This window comes from Phragmites australis, chromosome 7, assembly GCF_958298935.1.
Source record: "Phragmites australis chromosome 7, lpPhrAust1.1, whole genome shotgun sequence".
Classification (NCBI taxonomy): Eukaryota; Viridiplantae; Streptophyta; class Magnoliopsida; order Poales; family Poaceae; genus Phragmites; species Phragmites australis.
The window spans coordinates 18,656,838-18,680,538 of NC_084927.1; the positions used below are offsets into that span (position 1 = coordinate 18,656,838).

A 23,701-nucleotide genomic window follows, 5' to 3' on the forward strand; every position below is an offset into this window, starting at 1 on the left:
CCGCGCGTGCAGGCGCTGGCCGTTTGGTTGCCTGTATCTTCACTCGAGCCTGCATCCGTCCGTGCACCTGCACTCTCTAGCCTGGCCGGCGGGAAACGTCAGAATGACCGTTTCTCCCGAGTCAGGCCAGTCACATACAGCAAATTAGCGTTAACAATGAATAATTAGCAAATATTAGCTCATATTAGTATATTTTAAATTAGATTAAGTTTAATATGATAAATTAAGTACTATATAGTGTATTTATGCAAAATAAATATCATGTTAACACTTTTTTTTTTATTTCAATCTTATACAACATATACTCATGCGGGCAACCAAACACAATCTCTTCTCAGTCAGGTTGAGCACGTGCAGCCAACCAAACAGACTCTACTGCATCTCCCCAGCCTGTCTCAACTCAACCTGTATGACTCATACGAGTCAAGCTGAGGACATGCAGGCAACCAAACAGGCCCTAAAGGATTCTCTAGACGCACCATTTGCATGCAAATTTGTTACAACCATATATTTTAAACCATCGAAACTATTTACGAGCCATCATCTAAGCAGGGTAAACAAAAATAAAATTTATTGAAGGTCACTGATAAACATAATTTATGATATATACCGGATAGAATTGAAATAAAATTTAAAAAATCGAATAAATTCAAACAAAATACAAGTAAATATGATAATTTTTTCTACCATGGTTCACAAGTAAACCGGATATATCGGATATACCAAGAAAAAAAATTCCCTCCATCCAAGCAATTTTAACCATGTACACGAAAAAGAGAGTGTGAATCCAACCTACTCCCTCAAGTAAAAACTACATAACGTTTTTGTATTTTCAGTCTTCAAATGTCAATTTTAACCATCATTTTCTATTAGAATATAGTTATAATATCTAATAAAGATAGAATACTATGATAATATTGTTAAAGATAAACCTATACGTATGATTTTTATATTTTCAAACTAAATATTGTACGTTATTAATAATCAAATTTTTAAAGTTTAAATAATTTTTAATAAAATGATAAAGTATTAATGGTAAAAAAGTAATTCCCTTCCAAATGGGCCACCGCCACCACGCGGAGCGGTGGGTGATGGAGGCAACTGGGAAAGCGACAGCTCCGAGACCGACGTCCCCCACTGGGCCACCCACCGGCGATCGCAAGCTCTCAGCAGCTCAGCTTGACGGGTCGTCGACCAGAAGAGGGACCTCGCCTATATAAATCCTCTCCAGCTCGCCTCCGCCCAGGCCCAGCTCCGTCATTCCAATACACACCAAGCGAGACCAAGGCCAAACAAGACACCCGCCAAGCGAGATGGTGGCGGGGATCGCGGTGGCGTCGGCGGGGCTCGGGATGCTGGCGGGGGTGGCGATGGCCAGCAGGCCGTCTGCCGACAGCAGCACCACCGCGAAGCCGTGGAGGCACGCGTCGTCTTCGTCGGCGCCGAGGTGCGCGACGTGCGGCGGGACAGGAAAGGAGGAGTGCCGCCTGTGCGCGCGCTGGTCCGACGCGGGAGCCAGGGGTGGGGCCGACCGCTCCGGGTGCGGGGCATGCGCGGGCACGCGACGGACGCCGTGCCGGAGCTGCGGGGGCAGCGGGACCGGGCGTCGCGCGCCCGTGCGGATCGCCGCAGCCAGGAAAATGGCGCCGCTTCCGATCGTGCGGAACAGATGAGTCCTTTCTTTCCACCGCGGCGCCGCCTCGGCTCGGAGCGACCGCGACCGCCAGACGGATGAAGGCGCTGCGACGACCTGCCCCGGAGCATTGGAGTCACGGCGTCGAATTCTTTCCCTTTTTTTTGCTGAAAAAAGAAGAGATTTTGTAACATATGCTACTAGATTAGCGAGTTGATTAATATATATTGCATAGTAAACTTGAGATGCTTTCTTGCCATGCAATTTTCTCGCTCGCTCATCAGTCTGACGATTGAATCGAGCCTCGAATCCGTCTTACACTGTGACAGATCTTGAGTTCTTGACCGTCGTATCGCGCTCTTCTCTGCAAGTCAAGAAACGAGAAAAGAAAAATAAAGAACAGACAGCGAAATCCTCCACAAACACAGCTAATCTCCACAAAGAATAAAGAATCTTGTCGAGCGAATTCCTTTTCTTTTTCTAGAAAAAACGGAAGAGCCATGGCGAATTCCGCGTTCCAATTCCACTGATGGGAGAAGAATCTTACCTTCCGCGCCACGTTCTAAAAGGTGATGCTACAACTTCTCGGTGGTTCATAGCTAGTTTAGTCCCATGCATGTATAATATAGTCTTTACCTGATTCTCTTAGTCACCACTAACACTGAACCCATCCTTCCCCAGTAGGTGAGAAAAGAGCTGCCTAGTTGCTCGGGAAATTGCGCGGCTCATGTCCATCTATGCGTTCAGTTTAGGTCCAATGCGACTCGACGCCTACAGCCCATGTTGTGACTTTGTGCACCACATCCATGTCGATTAGGAAAGTTCTTCCCCTGCAATTAGGAATGTGCATAGATCGATCCTTGCATCCACTTAGTTTAACTTAATCAACTATTTAGTTCTAAAATATGATCAAGCGGGTGGAAAAGCCTTTTCACAGGCGTTTGGCACACCCGCCTGTGACAGAAGGCCTGTGGAAATCATTTTCACAGGCGCAAAAGTGACCGCCTGTGGAAATGGATTTCCACATGCGGTTATCTTAACGAACCGCCTGTGAAAATAGATTTTCACAGGCGGTTATCTTAACGAACCGCCTGTGGAAATAGATTTCCACAGGCGGTTAGCCGCCTGTGGAAATCTATTTCCACAGGCGGTTCGTTAAGACAACCGCCTATAGAAATGGATTTCCACAGGCGGGGTCCATATTAGCTGCCGCCTGTGATATAAAGATTTGCACAGGTAGTTCCGTAGGAGAACCGTCTGTGGTATGTGTTTATTTCTAAAAAAATAAATAGAATATATTTTATTCCATCCAGATTTCACACAGTTTCAATAACAATATGAATAACATCACATATTTCAACATTTAACATAAGTACAGCAATATTTACAAAACAGTATTTACAACATCACAAGCCTATATAGCTAAGAGTCGCTGTCCCACACACAAAGTCTCGGATGGCTAGCTAATTCGCCTTCGCGATCAAAGAATCTACCGTTCTTGTGGATGACTTCATGCATAATAAACTGGCACATGTCACGTTGGACGTTTTGGATTTCTTTATCGGTGAGAGCTTGGTTCGCACATTGAATCATCCTTGCCTGGTTTGAAACCACACTAAAAGAGTTAAAACACTACTAACAACGGAAACATAACCAAATAAGAATGTGCAGGCGCAATGGTGACTTACGTCCTCAGAGTTTGTTATGTACCTCCCGTTTATCCTAAGAAATTTGCAAACATAGTATCCACAAAGAACGGTATTGAAACCTTGCTTGTGGCACTTAAAAAAACGCAACGTATTCGTTAGTTCAATAAAACTATTCGTCATTAATAGTGGAATACAAGAATTAGAAGTTGTGTTAGTACCGAAAAATATGTACGGACTGTCATCCCATCCGGCCTGTCCGTATCGTGTATCCCACCTTTCATTACGTACCACTTGTAGGCCCTATTCGAATACCAACAAGTAATTATCAATTCATAAATAATGTATAAGAATTTTAAGTATGGGAGACTTCCTTTACCTCTGTATAATATCAATGAAATCTTGGTAGGATTTTTGTTGGAAATCGGCAGAGTCAAGGACCACGAGTCTGCTTGACTTCGGCATCAGCATTATACAAATGTAGTGATTGCTACATGAATACTTCTGTTAGATTCTTGATCAATCAACTAAGTTGAACACTTATGTTCGATTCATAACGTATCACACTTACTTAAAGTTGTAGGGAGCGAAGATGCAGTCCTTGTCCTGCATTTCAAGCATAGCCCTTCCTACGTAGGTTGACATTTCGAGCCTTTTTGTTTTGGTTGCTTCTTTTATGACCCGTGCTTTATCCTTTTTACTCTTCCCCTTAATCCTAGGGTCATCAGTCCTTATGTTCACGATCATGTTTGGCTGAAAATTCGTTGCGGATCAAGGAATCCGACAGGCCTCTTTAACTTATCTGCATCGTTAAATTGCATCCTACAGAACAAATTAATAGTCATTAGCTTCTATAACATATATTGGTACACTTATGAACGTAGAGATAGATTGTTGGCACTTACAGGCACCAGACGCTTATGAGATTGATGTCAAGTTTGTCGAAGCGGAACACAGCGTGCATGTCCTTGAAATCCAACATGAGGTAGTTGTCTCCGCTTAGATAAACGTTAGCGGGGACAGAAGCAGTGATTATGGAGAGGCCCGCGCGACATGCCCTCATGTACCATTCGTGGAATTTTCTCATCTCCCACGGACCTTCCTGGAGTTGAAATGATGGCAGAAATGGCTTGCCATGCTCATATTTTTCGGGAACATCCAGTGTAGGCACAAAATCTATATGTGACGTACTTAATGCTTTGACGATCTCTTTCGTGAGATTGCCCTTCGCTGGAGATTCCTGTGCGGATGATGCCTTTGGTTTTGATGAGGACAGAAGCCACCTCTTCATCAGATCAGGTAGCTCAATCTTCTCATACAGGGTAATCATTGTAGGAACTCTCCGATGCTCAGGTGATGGATGTGGAGGAGGCGGAGACGCCGGAGTCAGAGATGCTGGAGGCGGAGGTGCCTGAGTTGTAGACGGTGAAGCACGATGCGAAGTTGCCTGCGGCGGAGATACCGGGCGCGGGGGCGAAGGTGCCTGAGGCGGAGTGGGTTGGCACGGGGGCTGAGGTGCCTGAGGCGGAGTGGGTTGGCTCTGGGGCTGAGGTGCTTGAGGCGGAGTGGGTTGGCTCTGGGGCAGCGGTGCCTAAGGCAGAGATGCAGGGCCCTGGGACAGGCGTGACGCTGGCGATTGTGACTTCGGATAGCTTATTATGATATCCTGTCTGGGCCACAAAATGAAGTTTCAAACAGCCTCATCGAGAATCTCAATACCCTTAGGTGCGCTTATTTCGAGCTTGTACTTCCTGAAAATCGGCGGCACTGAGTCCACTTGTACCTTGGCATAACCGACCGGAATATCTTGACTGTGAAACACACGGCCTGGAATGGCTTGGCCAGTGGCAGCCTCGACAGTGAAGTCTCCCTTGCCGACCGGAACATGAAGAATGCAAGGGGTAGCCTCTTTGATTTCATCCACAGGATATCTCTGGCTATCGAAATGTGTGGACCCGACGCTGCTCCGAAATCCTGGGCTGGTTGGTTGCTCTATCAGCATTAATGCCGCCCTTTCCTTCTCCTTTTCATTCCACATCTTCATGAATTCGACCTTAACCTGTTCTTTTATCTGTTCCTCTAGGGTCTTCTTATATCTAGTTCGTGTCTTGTACTGGCCCGCATCGTTTGGAACCCATGCTTCCAGCCCACTTTTGATTCGATGCCTCGAGTGCGACCCAGGTGTTCCTTGTTCCCCAGGGCTTTGGTAAGCAGGTCATTCTCCCTGTCAGCCTCTATAGACCCTTCGTTAGCAAGCCCTTGGATGGTCTGGGTCACCTCCATGGTCTCGGGGCTATTGAAGGCTAAGTCCACAGACTCGGTTCGTTGTGATCGAGCATAGACCCAGTTCTTGCTTCGCTCGTCACAATTTTCTAAAGGGTTGGGTTTCCCAACCCGGGCAGCCTCTTCCTCTTGCCTCCTCCACTCAAGAATTTTGGGGGCGTACCCAGAAGTGCCTAGGTGATGGTGGTGCTTATTCTTCTTCGCAAGTTGCTTGAACGATTCACCCAGTTTGATGGCATCAGGTGTGGTCTTCTGCCTAACAAACTCTGCCCATTGCTCTGGTGTAATTTTTCCGTATTACCAGATTCTTCTTCACGAATTCCTTGTTGAGCTCACTCTTCCAACCCTGGAGACTTTTTCCCATAGTTTTCAATGCATTCTGTTTGGCTGCTTCCTCTGTTCCCGAGGGGAATCGGATGGTTCTCTGCAATGTTGCCCATAGAAAATCCTTCGTCTCATCCGACACCAATCGCCAATCAGTTACAGTGATTGGGACGTACTCCTTGACAAGGAATCCGCAACCGTTACGGAATTTGGCGCAGGCCTCACGAGGTGCAATAGGCTCCCCTTCAACTCCGACCTGTGTTATTGTAAAAATGCCGGACGGCAACTTGTTCCTGCTACGCTCGCCCCTTCTTCGTTTCAGCGTCGGCCTAGAGGGACCCGTAGTTTCGGGCACAGATGTAGCGGTGGGTTGTGGCGCAGATGATCGACGTGAAGATCTTGGCACCCTCACCCTCTAGAGAGAAAATAAATGAGAGTTGACATCAACAGAAGATATTCCTCCATTTAACAAGTATGAAATGCATTTCTCAACTAAATACCTCTTCGGCGGGATCGTACTCGTTGTCACTTTCCCGACGACGGATCTCCCGCTCGCACGGAACAGGGCTCGGGCTGTGATACGAGCCCGAGCTTTTGCTGCTGTCGGAGGAGGACGGTTGGTGTGGGCTTGGATCCCTATCCAACCTCTGTGCCGGGGAGGCCTCTATTGCGAGCGTCCTCTGTGCCGGGGAGACCTCTGTTGCAACATCCGACATCCTGGTTGCTTCTGGTTTCTTCGGGGTTACTGTCCTCTTCTGCCGCATAGTACTGAATCGACCGCTGGATTATTGTTGTCCAGAAAAAGCTAACAAGTATGCTAGTACGAAAAAAAAGGGGAATTTAGTAGTAGTGTAAAATGCAAAATGGAGTATCATAGAACACAAGAAAAGCATGGAAAATAGAGAGCAGAGAATGACAATATTGGATTATTCGAACGCCGCAATGTCAAAGTCTAGAAACCTGAAGTAAAGAATGAGGGTCTTCCTTCTGGTGATCACCATTGTGGTAGATTAAGCTTTTGAACAAGGATTTGCTCTATAACACGGGAAAGGAAGCTTCTACGTGAAGTTTGCAAGACGGGTGGTGCCATTTATAGAAAAGATTGTCTCCAATAGCACTTTATGCACTTAACTTTTGGCTATTCTACATGTACTTAATTACTAATACACCTGGTATCAACTATGCTTTCTACCTTAGAAACATACTCAAGCTACCGATTTATAGAATACTATCGGGCGAGAATGGAAGGAGAGCCGAGATGGACGGAATTGACAGATTACATTCCAACACTTAGCTCAGCTGATTTCTTTGTTTTTTTAACCTGTGATGGATTGCTGATTCCGTGCGCAAGTATGTCGCATAGCTGAGGGGAGGATCGAGTGGGCTGGGGTGGAAGTCAAGACAGATAGCAAGAGAAACAGGTATCCGATTTCACCTCTTAATTTTTTTCTTTCAGTTATGGTTGTAGTTTTGCAGCTTTCAGAATCTTCTTATGCAAATACCCTTCCTCTTCTCGAATCCTGATCTCAGCAGCTAACTACCTAAGAATATGCTTACTCCATTATTCTTACCATGTTGGCTGTCCCATTATAGCATCATGCTATATTGATTGGGGCATCACTTTCATTTGTTAGTATATCATTCATACAAAAAACAATTCAAATGAAAATTGATATATGCCTTGTACCAAAAGTACCTAAGATGCTCTGATTGGTCTACTATGGTCTATGGTGAAGGATAACTGAATTCTGAATTGGTACAATGTCATATACACTGAACTTATCCCTTGTACCATCCTTCACATATGCATATTTTTTAATGAGAACTTAAATCTTTGGGCAATCCATCTACATACTCCAAGATAAGGATAGATGTGAAATTGATGAACCAAGTTAAGGGTCTAACAATTTATATTTCATAAGTGATATGGTCAGGTTTAGTTAACAAACGGGGGTCACAATTATAGTGTTGTTTGTACTCCCATGTACAATGTTTATCATAGCCATGATATAGACAAACAACTTAGACCAAACAAAAGATCAAATGGAATATCTGTAGGAGTTATGTTCAGAAATTAGAAATAGAAGAATATGGTGTTCTAGCATTGAAATAACAACTCAAATGAAATCTAGCTTTTAAAAATTTCAAGAATAATGGAAGGTTTTTTGTCTTGTGAGTTGAGTGCATGTAATATTGCTTAGGCCAGAATGCTGGTTGGGTTGTTCAGTAGGTGGGGTTGCACATGAGAAGGGGAGGCTTCAGTTGCGCTGGAAGTCTAGACCTTTGATCTCTGTGTCTGTTTGGACTCCTTTAGGAAAACCTAATCACTCCATCAATGTATGACAAACAACTAGATAGTGGGAAAGGCACTATCTTACACCTCTGCGATGATGTGATTCAGCAGGAAGTAGGTCTACTCGTGTTTTATTCAGAATCAACAAAAGACATGGGAATTCAAAGCTAAGCTAACAATTCAAAGCTATATTCTGTTTCTGTATGTGTTCTTATGCAAGAGAAAATGCAAACTAAATATTCATTACAAGAGTGAGTTCTCACATGTTAGGTTCTAAAACTTTGGCACAATGGCCGGCATCACAGAGAAGGGGGGGGGGGGGAACACACGGCCGGCTGGAGAACCGACTACGACGGCTCGGCCGGGAGGGGGAAACGAAGCTACTCACCGGCGGCGCTGCACCACGGCACGATGGCCGGCATAACAGAGAAGGGGGGGGGGGGACACACGACCGATCAGAGAACCGATTACGACGGCTCGGCCGGGAGGGGGATATGGAACTACTCACCGGCGGCGGCGGCTCCTCCTCGGCGCTGTCGACCTCGGTGGCGCGGCTCCTCCTCGGCGCTGTCGAACTCGGCGGCAACGACGGCGGCGGCGGCTCCTCCTCGGCTGTGTCGAACTCGGTGGCGGCGGCGGCTCCTCCACGGCGCTCCGAACTCGGTGGCGGCGGCAGGTCCTCGGCGCGGTCGCACTCGGCGGAAAGGGAGAGTGCGGGAGGCGGACAGCCTGACGGCGAGGTCGAAGTATTCTGAAAGCACTAGGGTTTTCGGGGCCGCTCACGGTTATATAAATAGGAACGATTTCCACAGGCGGTTGACTTAAGAAACCGCCTGTGGAAATCATTTTCACAGGCGGTTCCTTAGGTGAACCGCCCTTGGAAATGGATTTTCACAGGCGGTTCACCTAAAGAACCGCCTGTGGAAATGAATCATTTTCACAGGCAGTTCCTTAGGTGAACCGCCTGTGAAAATCCATTTCCACAGGAGGTTCCTTAAGTAAACCGCCTGTGGAAACCTGTTGAATTTTTTTTTGCTAGTTTGGGAAATACTATTCTATTACATATTAAAGCATCTTAAATGTTCTATTATGTACTAAAGCATCTTAAATAATCTATTACATATTGAAGCATCTTAAATGCATACAAGTCCATAATACAAATTAAAGCTTATCCTAATTGTATACAAATTTCAGGGTTCTATCACATTAGAAAAATATGTCGCATAACATTGCACTATTTGCCTTGAACTGTTTTCCCTACACCATCCAGACACATGTACGGCATCACATATCTATCGAGGGTTGCTTCTACAAGTTTGATCTTTTCTGGATCTCCAAAAGGCGGCACGTCATCGAACTGATTGTATTCTTCCGCATCCTCCACATTCTTGACTCTGACAATTCTTTGTTTTCCGGCAATAACTACGTGCTTCTTTTCATTTGCGGGGTCGATTATATAGAAAACTTGTGCGACGTGATCAGCGAGTACCCACGGGTCATCTTTGTGGCCTACAATGCTAAGGTCGACAATTGTGAAGCCGTAGTTGTCCACCGCCATGCCATTTGGGTGTTTGACCCATTTGCACCGAAAGACGGGAATCTGTAGATTCACTCCATAGTCGAGTTCCCAGATTTCTTCTACGAATCCATAGTAGGTGACCTTTTCCCCTGTTGTGTCATAGGCTTCTGTTCGAACTCCGCTGTTTTCGGTCGTGCTCTTGTTGTCTTTTGCTTTGGTATAAAACGTGTACCCATTAATGTCATACGCTTGCCATGACGTAACTAAACTTGATGGGCCACAGGCCAACATTTTAACATTTTTTTTATCTAGAGATTCACCATCCGGAAGGTTTTGGTTCTTGAACCATGTGGTGAAGCGACGCTTGTGCTCTTTCAAGATCCAATCATACGAGCGGTCTTGATTTTTTGTGTACAGCTCCTTTCGGTGTTGCTCGACGTACGGCGCCACTAACTGGATCTGCTGCTATATGGTGAAATGTGCTTCTTCCACTGCTTTGTAATCATGATCGATGAATCTTTTCTTTCCTTTGGTCCCTCTCCCAGACAACCTCCCCTCATGTCGAGATACAGGTACACCAATGGGATTAGAATCTTTTATGTAATCGATGCAACACTCAACGACTTCCTCGGTACTGTAGCCCTCGATCATTGAACCCTCTGGGTGAGCACGATTCCATACATAGCCCTTCAGAATGCCCATGTACCACTCAAACGCATACATCTGATGTAAGAATACGGGGCCCAGCGCAATTATCTCATTCACAATGTGAACCAAGAGGTGTACCATGATATCGAAAAAGGATGGAGGGAAGCACATCTCAAGTTGGCACAGTGTCTCTACCAATGAACTATGTAGAGCACCCAGTTTTTCAGCATCGATCACCTTCTGAGCAATTGCGTTGAAGAAGTGACACAACCGTGTGATGACCTCCTTTATGTATCTCGGCTTGATACCCCTTATTGCAATAGGGAGCATCTGCGTCATCATCACATGACAATCGTGAGACTTCATGCCGATTAGCTTCAAATCTTTCATCGAGACTAGGTTCTTAATGTTGGATGAGTAGTCAGTTGGGACTCTCACCCCACGTAAGCACTTGCACAATGCCTTTTTCTCCTCAGGTGTCAGAGAGTAGCTAGCCGGCGGAAGATAATGTTTTCCATTTGGTCTGTCTTTAGGGTGTAGCTCTGGCCTAATTTCAAAATGCACCAAGTCCTTATGTGACTTGATTCCATCCTTTGTCTTGCCTGGTATGTCCAGTAAGAGGCCAATGATGCTATCACACACATTCTTCTCAACGTGCATCATATCGATGCTGTGACGGACGTCCAAGTCCTTCCAGTAGGGCAAATACTTAAAGAAAATTGGCATATTCTTCCACAGCGTGCTGGTCGGCGTCTCACTTTTCTTCTTCTTTGTACCCTTCGGCGGCTTCCCAAAAACAACCTTGATGCTATTGACCATTTCAAACACTCGTGCCCCGCTGCGAGGTTTTGGGCCAGTATCTTCCTCAACCGTGTTATCAAAATGTTTCTTCATATTGCGGTATTTGTGAGTTCTGAGTAAGAACCATCGGTGGCGGGTGTACACTACCTTCTGTGAGTACGGAAGGTACACAAATGCGGTTTCATCCAAGCACACTGCACATCCTTGCTTCCCTTTAACCTGTCCAGATAGGTTAAAAAGGGCGGGATAATCATTGATGGTAACAAAAATCATTGCTTTCAGCGTGAAGTACTGTCGTCGGAATTCATCCCATACCCGGACCCCCTCGTTCCACAGTTTTGCCATATCTTCCATCAATGGTTCCAGAAACATATCTATATCGTTGCCTGGTTGTTTCGGTCCTTGGATAAGAGTGGACAGCATAAGGTACTTCCGCTTCATGCATAGCCATGGAGGAAGGTTGTAGATGGCAAGGACCACTGGCCAAGTGCTATGTGAGGTGCTCCTGTCACCGAAAGGATTCAGTCCGTCCGTACTCAACGCGAACCTTACATTCCTTGGTTCTTCAGTGAACTCTGGATACATGGCATCGAACTTTCTCCATTGCCTAGCATCTGCGGGGTGTCGAAGCTTAGTTCCATCCTTCTTGCGCTTATCGAAATGCCAACGCATCAGTTCAGAGTCCCTAGGGTTCGAGTACAGGCGCTGCAAGCGGGATATCACTGGTAGGTACCACATCACCATCGCAGGGCTTCTTCTCTTCTTCTCCGCGTTGGAAGAAGTGTCTTCTTCATCACGACCAGCATTACTTTTCTTCTTCTTCGTGTTGGCGGAAGCAACTTCGTCCTCGCAATCATCATTCCTCTTGTACCGACTCGCATTGCACACTGGACATCTATCCAAGGCTTCGTACTCTTTACGGTACAGGATACAATGGTTCGGACACGCGTTATTTTTTGCACATCCAATGACAACGGGCAGATAAGCTTCTTCGCCAGATAAGTGGTGGTGGGCAAGGAGTTAGGCTTCGGAAGCATGTTTGCCAAGAGACTCAACAGATCCGAGAAACTCTTGTCGGACCATCCATTGCTGGCCTTCAACCTTAGAAGTTCAAGGACCGAATGCAACACCGTGAACTCCTTATCACAGCCCTTCGATTCCTCATGTAAAAGTTCGTTCGATGCCTTTTTTAATGCCTCGAAATTATCTAAACCTCTCGTGTCCCTTAAAACATGCGGTTCAATGTGGCGCAGCATTTCCTTCAGATCAAAGTCAGCATCATCATCCAGATCAACATCGGGTTCATCATCCATCATAAAATCATTGTCGGCTCCTACTGCTCTCTCATCATCACCATCTACTTGATCAGCAGCGATGTCCTGGTTTGATTTGCTTGTACATTGTTCGCCGTGATTGGGCCAACATTTGTAATTCTCAACAAAACCTCTCAAGATCAAGTGCGATTTGATTACACTTGATTTGTCTCTTAATTTCTGGTTTTTGCAGTCAGAACATGGACAGTACATTTCCTTTGTCTTCTTAATTAAAGCGTCCTTCTCTGCGGCTTCAATAAAAATAGAGAGTCCTTTGATGTATATTTCTCCATGTCTTGGCGCATCCATACATCCATGCTCTGTCCATCTTTAACTTCAACCACAAAATTAGGTACATCAATTAATTAAATAATTTATTTGAAAATCATAATTAAAAAGATTATTATGATTATAATATGTCTACGCAATTGAATCTACATTAACGTAAATTTATGACTCAAAATAATATGAATTCATTACTCTCTCTCTCTCCCTCTCCCTCTCCCCTAGATCTAGATCTAGATCTAAATCTAGATCTAGAGAAAATATCCTCATTCATGCATGATGAAACCTCCTAAGGCTAAACATCACATTCTAGCTACAATTTTAAAATATAATACTAGAATCATGTGAATCTACACAATTAAATCAATATTGCAACAAATTTGAGCTAATTTGCTGCAGACCAGCGGTGGAGCCACTGCGGGCAGCATGTGTCGCACCGGAGGAGGAGGCACCGCTGACAGCGGAGCGGCGGCGGCGCCGGAGGACCGGGGGAAGCGCCCCCGGCTCTTCATTCCCGTGTCGGAGTCCCCGCCGTCGCCATCGGCAGCGGCAGCGTTCCTAGTCTTGGAGCCGCGCCTTGTTCGGATGGGGCCCGATCTGGCGCCCGGAGACCACGCGGCGGCCCCGCCGAGCCCCCGGCGGAAGAGGATGAGGGAGGACTCCGAGCCGGCGCTATCGGGCCCGGAGTTCAGGATCCCGGCGGCCAAATGGCAATACCGAGGGACCAAGACCTCGTAAGTTTCGTCCTTAACTCTTTCTTGGGCATGCTTCGCCCGAACTAAGCTTCGGTTTTGATCTTCGTCTTTCTCCTGCAGGCCGCCTGCGGGCGCCGCTGAGGGCCAGGGGCAGCCGAAGGCGCCGAGGCCGGCGCCAGCCCCCGAGCCGAGCGCGCCGGCAGAGCCAGAGCTGGCAAGCGCGGCGGCCGGGCCGAGGCCAACGGACCTGGCGGTGGAGACGGGGAAGACGGACGCGGCGGCCGTGCCAGAACTAGCGGACGCAGCGGCAGAGCCGAAAACGGTGGGCACAACGTCCTTGTTGGGACCGACGGATGCGGCGGCCGAGAGGGTGCCAGCAGACGCGACGGCCGAGGCGAAGACACAGCCGTCCCCCGAGCAATCGGCGCCAGTCGAACCTACCCCGGGCGTGCCGAGCCCGGGGCGGATGATGGTGTTGCAACCTTCGGGGACCCCGAACCCCCCGGAGGAGGCTCGCGGGGAACCCAGCGCCCAACCGGCGCCCGGCCAGCCTGCCGAACCCCTCCCGATCGCGATCGAGAGCGTCCGGGTGGCGGTCGAGCGGCTGGGCGTGGCGGTGGACTGGGAGGTGGCGCAGCTTGAGGCGGAGCGCGCCACGCTGGCCACGCTCCTGCACCTGCCGAGGCCCTTGCCAGGGAGAGGCAGGTGTAGGAGCGGGAGGAGGCGGTCGCGAGCCGCGAGAGGGCGGTGGAGGCCCTCCAGGCTGACCTGACCCGTCGGGAGGGCGAGCCCGACCGGGCTCGCGCCGATTTCCAGCGTTGGGCAAAGGAGCTGCAGAACGCCGAATGGGATCTCTTACGCTGGGAGGAGGACGTCGCTGTCCGGGAGTTCGACACCGAGATCACGGCGGTGGACCTGGGCGCCCGAGAGGACTTGCTGACCCGCCGGGAGGGTGAGGCTGCCGAGGCGGCAGCGGCCGCCGCTGCCAGGGAGGAGCAGATCGCTAAGCATGAGGCGGAGCTGACCGCCCGCGAGCGGGTTCTGTCCGAGCTGGTGGCGCAGGTGAAGCAAGCCGCCGACCATGCGCTCGACACCGGCTTCTCTGGCGTGGCCGGGGGCCAGGGTCTCGAGGAGCAGCTGCGGATCACGAAGGAGAAGCTCGAGGCTGCCTTTGTCGCGCGGTTCAACTTGCTGCAGATGTTGGAGGACACACTCCGGCGGATGCGGCGGTCCGTGGTGAGCGCCGGCCTTGGGCGACTCGTCATGGAGACGAAGGGCGACGCCCCCGGCCGATTCGTCCTGGGACTCCAGCAGGTCTGCGAGCGCCTCGAGGCGCTGCCCTGGGCCGTCCAGGAGCTTGCCGCCCGGGAAGGGCGCGGCTTGGCCCAAGCGGTGGCCGAGCACGTCCTGGCCTGCTACCGGAGCAGAGACTCAAACTTCCCACTGGAGCCAGCTCGGGAAGGAGTAGTCGAAGCCGAGAAAGAGGCCGCCCGGGAAGCAGTTCGGAGCACCACTGCTGAGGTGGCGGCCGGCTTCAAGCGTGAAGTGCCGCCACCGCCAGCCCCCGGGGGTGGCTGTGATGACTCCGACTCCGACGCCGACTCTGATTAGGCTTTTTGTAGTTTCTTCTTCTTTCATTTTTCTTTGACTCGATGTAAATACGGGAGTGATCCCTTAGAAATGCTTGTATTCCCTTTGTAAATATAATGGAAGCTTTTCTTTGGGCTCGCAGCTCCGGTATTCTTGAGTACTTAGCGCTTCTTCTGATGTTTTGCCTTGATGCCCCGGGGAGTACTTAGTCGGTTTGATCCGACCTTTCCATCCCCGAGAACGAAGTCGTCCTGACCGTCCTTCTCGGTGCGTTCAGCCCCCGAGCCCTCGCGAGTCCGCATTGGCTAAGTCAAAAGACAAAGACACGAACTTCCTTGCTCGGGAGATAGATCGATCCAGCATGGAGCACGCCATGACCGGTGAACACTTTTCCATCTTGCGACCACTCAGTCAGCAGACCAGAGACACGTGCGGGTGGGAATACGACCAAGAGTCCCAATGGTTCGGTGGTGCCTGGGCTTAGGACGGACCAAACCGAGCACCGACAACCCACCCCTAAGGCTTAGGCTCCGGACTACTCGAGCGGCTCGAGCGATAGGATTACCTAGGGCGCCCAGGGACTCGGTAGTGCTCGGGGCCCTTAAAAGCGGACCGAACACCACGACCACCATGAAAGACTTCAATCAGACATTACCGCACATACGGTACACCTTTCTACGGACAGTTCTGTCGTTCTAGGAAAAAGTGGACACACGGTAGGGTTTTGTGCGCGTGGAGACCATCTCACCGGGAAGATTAGAATACGAGGGCCCCCGAGGACGACTCGGGAACAAAATATTATTTAATATAAATTCGTCTAAATTTAACCACTCACCGGATAGCTGTCGGCCTTTCGGCCAACTAATCCAGGAGGGGCGTGCGCTCTAAGGTCGGGGTGCCCGGGGGCTTGGTTCCCTCAGCCGGGGCACTCGAGCATCAAGGGGCGCGTGAGGAGCCCGGGGTCGAGTGATCTCGACCACTCATGCTTAAGCGGTAGGACCACCCGGAGACCCTTGGGACCGAGCAGCGACCTAGGCATCGAGGCCCTCGCGGTCGAGCTGCTTTTGCTTTGACTGTCGATCTGTGACTTAAGAGAAAATAGAGAAAAATTCCTTGTTTGGTGCGCTCTGTTAGTGCGGTACTTGTTATAGACTGCTCTCATTTTCGACCCGAGACCTCTCGAATACCCAGACCAGCGGACAAGAGCGGACAGAGGCATAACCCAGAGGTCCTATGGTTCGGTGGCGCCCGGGTATGACAGACCAGACCGAGCACCGACAGCCCGCCCCTGGGGCCTGGGCTTCGGACTACTCGAGTAGCTCGAGCGATAGGATTACCCAGAGCGCCCAGGGACTCGGTAGTGCCCGGAGACCTGCCATGACACCGAACACCACAGCCTACCACATCGGACGTAAGTCAGCAGCAACTGCCCGCGCGCATACCGGTCGGGATTCTTTTATCAGGGGGGAAATGAGAGAGCGAACTTTTCTCGCATAATCGAGCATCTCACCAGACAGATTAAACACATGGAATCCAGAAAAACGAAATTGACATACGATTGTATTTCAACATTCATACTGAATTGACAATTTTTTACAAGGTTGGGTGACTTACCCAGCTAGTGGTAGCCCCCGGTCAACTTGGGTAGGAGGGAGGCCCCCGGCCTGGTTGACCTGAGCCGCGAGCATGGCCATCTATGGGTATAACTTGCGCAGGTGCTCGATGTTCCACGGGTTGGGGAGCGGTTGCCTGTCTTCTGCAGCCAGCCTAAAAGAACCTTCTCGCGGGACCCCGATCATGGTGAAGGGACCTTCCCACATAGGGGACATCTTATTCTTCCCTTCACGTGACTAGGTCCCCCACCTCAAGAGACCGGGCCTGGACATGGCGCTGATGGTAGCGCCGCAGACTTTGCTGGTAACGAGCTGCCCGGACAGCGGCACGCCGCCAGTGCTCCTCCAAGTAGTCGACGCCGTCGCGTCTCTGCTGCTCCTGTTCCCCTTCAGAATAGGCGTGCACCCGAGGGGAACCTAGAGTGAGCTCGAAGGGGAGGACCACCTCAGCACCGTACACAAGGAAGAATGGAGTCTCTCCGGTGGCGCGGCTTGGCGTGGTCCGATTAGCCCATAGCACGGTGGGCAACTCGTCCACCCATCCCTTCCCGTGCTTTGCGAGCACGTCATAGGTCCGGGTTTTGAGGCCCCTCAGTATCTCCGCGTTGCCGCGCTCAACTTGCCTGTTACTCCGAGGATGAGCGACGGAGGCGAAGCAGAGCTTGATGCCGAGGTCTTCGCAGTAGTCCCCGAACAGGGTACTTGTGAACTGGGTGCCGTTGTCGGTGATGATCCGGTTCGGGACACCAAAGCGACTGGTGATGCCGCGGATAAACTGGAGCACTGTGTTGTTGGTCACCTTGATGACTGGGACCACCTCCGGCCACTTGGTGAATTTGTCGATGGCAACGTAGAGGTACTCATAGCCCCCGATTGCTCGGGGGAATGGACCCAGAATGTCCAGCCCCCAGACCGCGAAAGGCCATGACAGGGGGATGGTGTGAAGAGCCTGAGCTGGCTGGTGGATCTGCTTTGCGTGGAACTGGCACGCTCTGCAGCGCCGAACCAGCTTGGAAGCATCATGGAGGGCTGTAGGCCAGTAAAAACCTTACCGGAAGGCCTTCCCGACCAGCGTGCGGAACGATGCATGGCCACCGCACTCGCCCTCATGGATCTCAGCGAGAAGCTCGCCGCCTTCTGCCCAGAGATGCATTTCAGGAGAATACTGCCTGCACTACGCCGGTAGAGATCCCCATCTACTATGGCATAGCGTTTGGACTGCCGAGCAACTCTTTCGGTACACGCCTCATCCCCGGGAAGGAACTTTTCCTTCAAGTACCCTCGGATGTCGTCCATTCACGAGGCATCTTGAGAACATTCAGCAAGTGCAGCGCACTCGCCGGACGGCGGCACCCTGACGGGGCTTCCCACTGAGGGCACCGCCGAGGTCCCTTGAATTGAGTTCGAGGTTTCCCCTTCATCCTGTTCGGTAGGTAGAACGGAAGGCCGTGTGAGTCTTTCTTCAAAGACTCCGGCAGGGACGCGCGCACGGGAGGAGGCCAGGCGGGAGAGCTCGTCGACCAGAGCGTTGTCTTGGCGAGGGATGTGCCGCAGCTCCAGGCCATCGAAGCGCTTCTCCAGCTTCCTGACTGCTGCCACGTACGCCGCCATTTGAGGATCCGTGCACTGGTACTCTTTGGATACCTGGTTGACTACCAGCTGGGAGTCTCCCTTGACCAGGAGGCGACGAATCCCGAGGCCCACCACGGCCCGGAGGCCAGCGACGAGACCTTCATATTCCACCATGTTGTTGGATGCGCGGAACTGCAGCTGCACAACGTACCGGAGTTCTTCACCCGTTCGGGAGGTGAGAACCACTCTGGGCCCCGCGCCTTTCAGCGAGAGGGAACCATCGAAGTGCATGATCCAATACCCGGGCGCATCATGCCCGGGATATGCAGAAATCTCTTCTGGGACGACCTCGGGGACGGGTGTCCACTCTGCCACGAAGTCAGAGAGTGCCTGGCTTTTGATTGCCTGGCGACTGACAAAGTGCAGGTCGAACTCTGCCAGCTCCACCGCCCACTTGACAACACACCCAGTGCCTTCTCGGTTCTGGAGGATAGGTCCGAGTGGATACGTGGTAACCACCGAGACCTTGTGCGCTTGGAAGTAATGGCGCAGCTTTCGGGATGCGATGAACACGGCGTAGAGCAGCTTCTGAGCCTGGGGGTACCTTGTTTTGGCCTCCCGGAGGACTTCACTGACAAAGTACACTAGTCGTTGTACCCGGCGGGCCCAGACGGTGACCTCACCCGAGGGGCTGTCGCGGCCCCCAAGCTCGGCGGCGTGGTCTGGGCTGACCGGGTGCTCGGGCTCTACTCCCTGGTCGGGAGGAGCCGAGTGCTCGGGCTCGACCCCCTGCTCGGGGGGAGCCAAGTGCTCGGGCTCGACCCCCTGCTCGAGCGGAGCCGCGAGGACGTGTGAGTGCCCGGGGGCGGCCGGGAGCTGGGACCCAGCACCTGGCCCCGCGCACTCGTCGCGCTCCACCACCAGCACCATGCTTACGACCTGAGGAGTGGCCGATACGTAGAGTAGTAGTGGCTCGCCTTCGGATGGAGCCACCAGCACGGGCGGTGAGGTGAGGTACTTCTTCAGATCGCGGAAGGCCTGCTCAGCCTCCGACGTCCAGTCAAAGCGACCGGTTTTCTTCAGAAGCTTGACGAGGGGGAGCCCCCGCTCCCCAAGTTTGGAGATGAAGCGCCCGAGGGCCACCATGCAGCCGGTGAGACGCTGGAACTCCTTGAGTTGAGCCAGGGGTTGCATCTGCTCGATGGCCCGGATCTTCTCCGAATTGGCCTCGATTCCTCGGCTGGAAACCAAGAAACCGAGGAGCTTGCCCTCGGGTACCCCGAAGACACACTTCTTGGTGTTGAGCTTTAGGAGGGTAGTGCGGAGACTGTTGAAAGTCTCGGCAAGGTCGTGGAGCAGGGTGGCGCGGTCTCGGGACTTGACCACGAGATCGTCGATGTAGGCTTCGACGTTGCGGCCAACCTGCGAATCAAGGGTGATGCGAATGGCGCGCTGGAAAGAAGACCCAGCATTGCGCAAACCAAAAGGCATTGACATATAACAATAAGTCCCCACCGGGGTGGTAAAAGCAGTTTTTTCTTCATCCTCTACGGCCATGCGAATCTGGTGATATCTAGAGTTTGCATCTAAAAAACACAAAAGATCACATCCCACGGTTGCATCTACAATTTGATCTATGCGGGGCAAGGGAAAAGGATCTTGAGGGCAAGCCTTATTTAGGTCGGTGTAGTCCACGCACATGCGGAGTTTGCCGTTGGCCTTCGGGACGATAACTGGATTCGCCAGCCACTCGGGGTGGAGGACTTCTCGGATAAATCTAGCGTCAAGGAGCTTGCTGACCTGCTCCCGGATGAACTCCTGATGCTCAGGCGCCTGCCGTCGGACCTTCTGCTTCACCGGGCGTGCGTCCGGTCGCACAGCCAAGTGGTGCTCAATCACCTCCCTAGGGATCCCGGGCATGTCGAACGGTTGCCATGCAAACACGTCGGCGTTAGCCTGGAGGAAGGTGACGAGCGCGCTTTCCTATTTGCCGTCCAGGTCGCCACCGATGCGGACGACCTGGGAGGCGCCTTCGCCCACCACGACCTCCTTCGTAGGAAAAGAGGCGTCGGCGACGAGTCGGGGTTTGGATGAAGAGGGTCCCGGGCCCCCTGTGCAGCCTTCGACCTCGGCCTGGGCTGAGACCAAAGCCATGTACGACTGCTCGGCGCAGAAAACGGCACCGTTGGAGTCGGCGGTCACGGAGATGGGGCCTGCTGGGCCCGACATCTTGACCGTGAGATACGCGTAGTGCGCAGCCACCATGAATTTGGCGAGCGCCGGACGCCCGAGGATGGCGTTGTAGGGGAGGAGGACGTTTTCCGTGCGGAAGTTGTCCGGACTCCCGAAGGTTACAGGTAGCTCGACCTGCCCGAGGGGCAGGGAGTGCCTGGGTGTCACTCCGCAGAATGGAAGCGACGGCTTTAGGCGCCTGGAGGGCACTAACAGCTTCTCGAAGGCCTCCTTGGAGAGGAGGTTGAGGCCTGCGCCCCCATTGATCAGCACTCTGCCGACCTTGACATTGCAGATGGTGGGGGACACTACCAAAGGTAGTCGCCCCATGCCTGCAGTACAGGAGGGGTGGTCTGCTATACTGAACGTGATCGGAGCGTCCGACCACCTCAGGGGCCTGGTGGACTCTTTGCTCGGGGTTGCCGAGCATACCTCGTGCCGCATGGTCTTGATGCCACACCGTGAGGAAGGCGTGTAGGCGCCTCCGTTGAAGAAGGCGACGGTATGCTCGGGTTCCTGGAAGCCGAGCTCAGCGTCGCCGGGGGCGGCCTCAGCATCGCCTCCCCCGCGGGACTCATCGCGCTCCTGCTGGCGCTGCTCGATGAGGCCTTTGACCATACGACACTCTGTGAGATCATGGCATCTGGTCTGGTGGATGGGGCACCATTTGCCTGGCTCGGGCCCCGCGAGAGCGGGGGCCCTCGCTGCAGAAGGAGCCCGGGCGGGTGCCGGAGCTCTTGCGGGTGCTGGCGCCCTTGCAGGCGCCGGGGCCCACGCGGGAGCCGGAGCCCTAGGAGAGGCCCTGGCCGAGGCTCTCGCGGGTGCGGGCCGTCTGTCGGCGACCGCCCGGCGTTCTTGCCGGCGGTCGGGCTCTTGGGCCGTCCTATGGGCGGGACCCTGGGCCAGTTCGACAGGAGCGGCTTCGCGCTTTCTTCTCTTTTTCTTTTCCCGCCTGTCGGAGCGGGAAGAACTTGGCTGGTCGACGGCGGGGCGCGGAGCATGCCAAGCCCGGGCCTCCGCCGCCTTGGCGCACTTGTCGGCCAGTGCAAAGAGTTCCGTAGTGGTTTCGATTTCGTGCGTACCTAGCTTCTCGAGCATCCGCTTGTCACGGATGCCATGCCGGAAGGCGACGATGACAGCGTGGGGGGCCATCCGCGGGTTGGTGTTGTGGACCTGGCTGAAGCGCTGAATGAAGCGCCGCAGCGTCTCCCCCTCCTGTTGCTTGACGGTGTAGAGATCGCACTCCAAGCCGGGGCGCGTGAACGTGCCTTGAAAATTAGCCACAAACTGGTGGCAGAGGTCATCCTAGGAGCTAATAGATCCTGGGGGTAAGTTCATGAGCCAAGAACGGGCAGAGCCCCTCAAGGCAACATCGAAATAATTTACCATCACCTTTTCACTGCCACCGGCTGTCTGGACGGCCGTAGTGTATATTTGGAGGAACTCAACGGGGTCGATGGACCCGTCGTACTTCTCTGGCAGCTCAGGGCGGAACTTGGAGGGCCATTTGACCTGTTAGAGCTCACTAGAGAAGGCACGGCAGCTGGTGCCGTACCCTGTGGCGCGGATGGTGCTCCTTGGTGGTGAACGCCGGTGAGCCGGGGAATCCTGGCGATCATGGGCCGGAAAAGAGGAAGCCTGGTCCTCAGCCTTGGCCTCCTGCCGGGTCTCCCGTTGGCGCTCGAGAGTGACGCGCGCATCCTCGTGGCCCCTCCGCTCGTTGAGACGCAAGCGGAGGTCCTGGGCTTCGGACGCGGCCAGGGGGGTGGCGCTCCGCCTGGAGGCCCCCCAGCCCGTGCAAACGTTGCCCGTTGATGGGCCGGTTCTGGCGACGCCACGCTGGGTGGTGGCGCGAGAACTCTCGGCCAGCACCTGGCGGCGAGCAGTGCCGACCAGGGCAGCGACTTCTTGGATCCAGTGGCCCTCCGGGGTTTCCAGAGTCGCCTGAACAGGCGGATGCCTGAGGAGAGCGTGCGCCGCAAGCAGCGCGCTCTCGGGGCTGGCCTCGCTGAAAGCGAGCCTACGCCGGAGAGGCACCCGGCGCTGTCCAGAGACGGACCTGGCGGCCGGAGTTTCGACAATCAGCTGGGGGTCGGATGGTGCACCAGCGGCGGCGACAGCGGCGGCGGCGGCCCTGCTAGGCCCAGCGCCTTGGTCCGCTTGGGAAGGGAACGCCGCGCGTGTAGATCGCGGCTGCTGCTGGGACGCAGCAGCGGCTAGGGCCTCCTGTTCGAGGGGTTGCATTTCCTCGCTGGAACTGGAGCCGAAACGCTGGAGGCGGTGTCCACTGGCCATTTTTTCTGTGGAAGAAAACAAACAAACAGATTCAGGGATGTTCCCCCCTACCTGGCGCGCCAGCTGTCGGAGGATTAACTCCTGTTGCAGGGATCCCGAGAGACCCCTTTTTAGAGATTCGGCCAGGGGGATGATGCTGAATAAGTTTGTCGGAGAAATGAATGAGAGTAAATGCAACGACCGGTGGTGGGGGAGATGACCTAGTGCAAAAGGAAGTAAATGAACCGGAATTTAGACAGGTTCGGGCCACACAGGGGCGTAATACCCTACTCCTGTATGGATGCAATAACTGTCCTGAGGAAGTCCCTCAAGGATGTTGCTGGTTACAAGAATATTGGCCTAACTAAGAGCTTGATGCTCCTTGTTCTTCGGCAGGGACTATCCCTTGTGCCTTGTGTTCGTCTATGGTTCGGTTCTTGATGCTTGGGTGCTTGCAATCTCTTATTGGATTGTCCGTCGATTGGGTTGTCCTCCCTTCTCTTCTGTGTACCGGCTCTTTTTGTACTCGCCGGCTGTGACATGCCCCGAACGGGAAGGAGGGGGGATACAAGTTCCAAGACGCCATGACTGGGAAATGCGTCATCATTTCTTCTGGGTGAAGTGACTGGGGGTGGAAAAAACGTCGCACGCCTGGTCACCTGTCACCATAAACGCCCTGGCAACGGGCGCCGTGGAGAGGGCCCACCGGGCAGCCGCAGAGCAACCCGGCGTGCCCGCCCTGTCTTGTTCCTCTGCCACAGCAGAGCGGTAGACGGAACGTCTTGATCCTTGCGATGTTATCCCGAGACAAGCCGGATGATACGAGACGGGACCCGTGCAATTAATAGCCCCACGTCTCTCTGCCAAAACATGGCAGGGACTGACACCGCGGTGGGAGCAGTTGGAGATGTCAGGCCACTCACGCTCATTAAATGCGGCCTCGGACCTCTGACTGATTGACACCTCATCGGCGGGCCCCT

General features: G+C 52.5%; 1 protein-coding gene across 1 annotated transcript; it reads left to right on the top strand.

Moving 5' to 3' along the window:
- The first annotated feature begins 1,226 nt into the window (after positions 1-1,226).
- On the top strand, positions 1,227-1,877 carry LOC133924084 (protein disulfide-isomerase LQY1, chloroplastic-like). The gene has a single exon (XM_062369458.1). It carries the CDS (start codon positions 1,314-1,316, stop codon positions 1,671-1,673), a length of 360 nt encoding a protein of 119 aa, XP_062225442.1. The 5' UTR covers positions 1,227-1,313; the 3' UTR covers positions 1,674-1,877.
- The last annotated feature ends 21,824 nt before the right edge of the window (positions 1,878-23,701 follow it).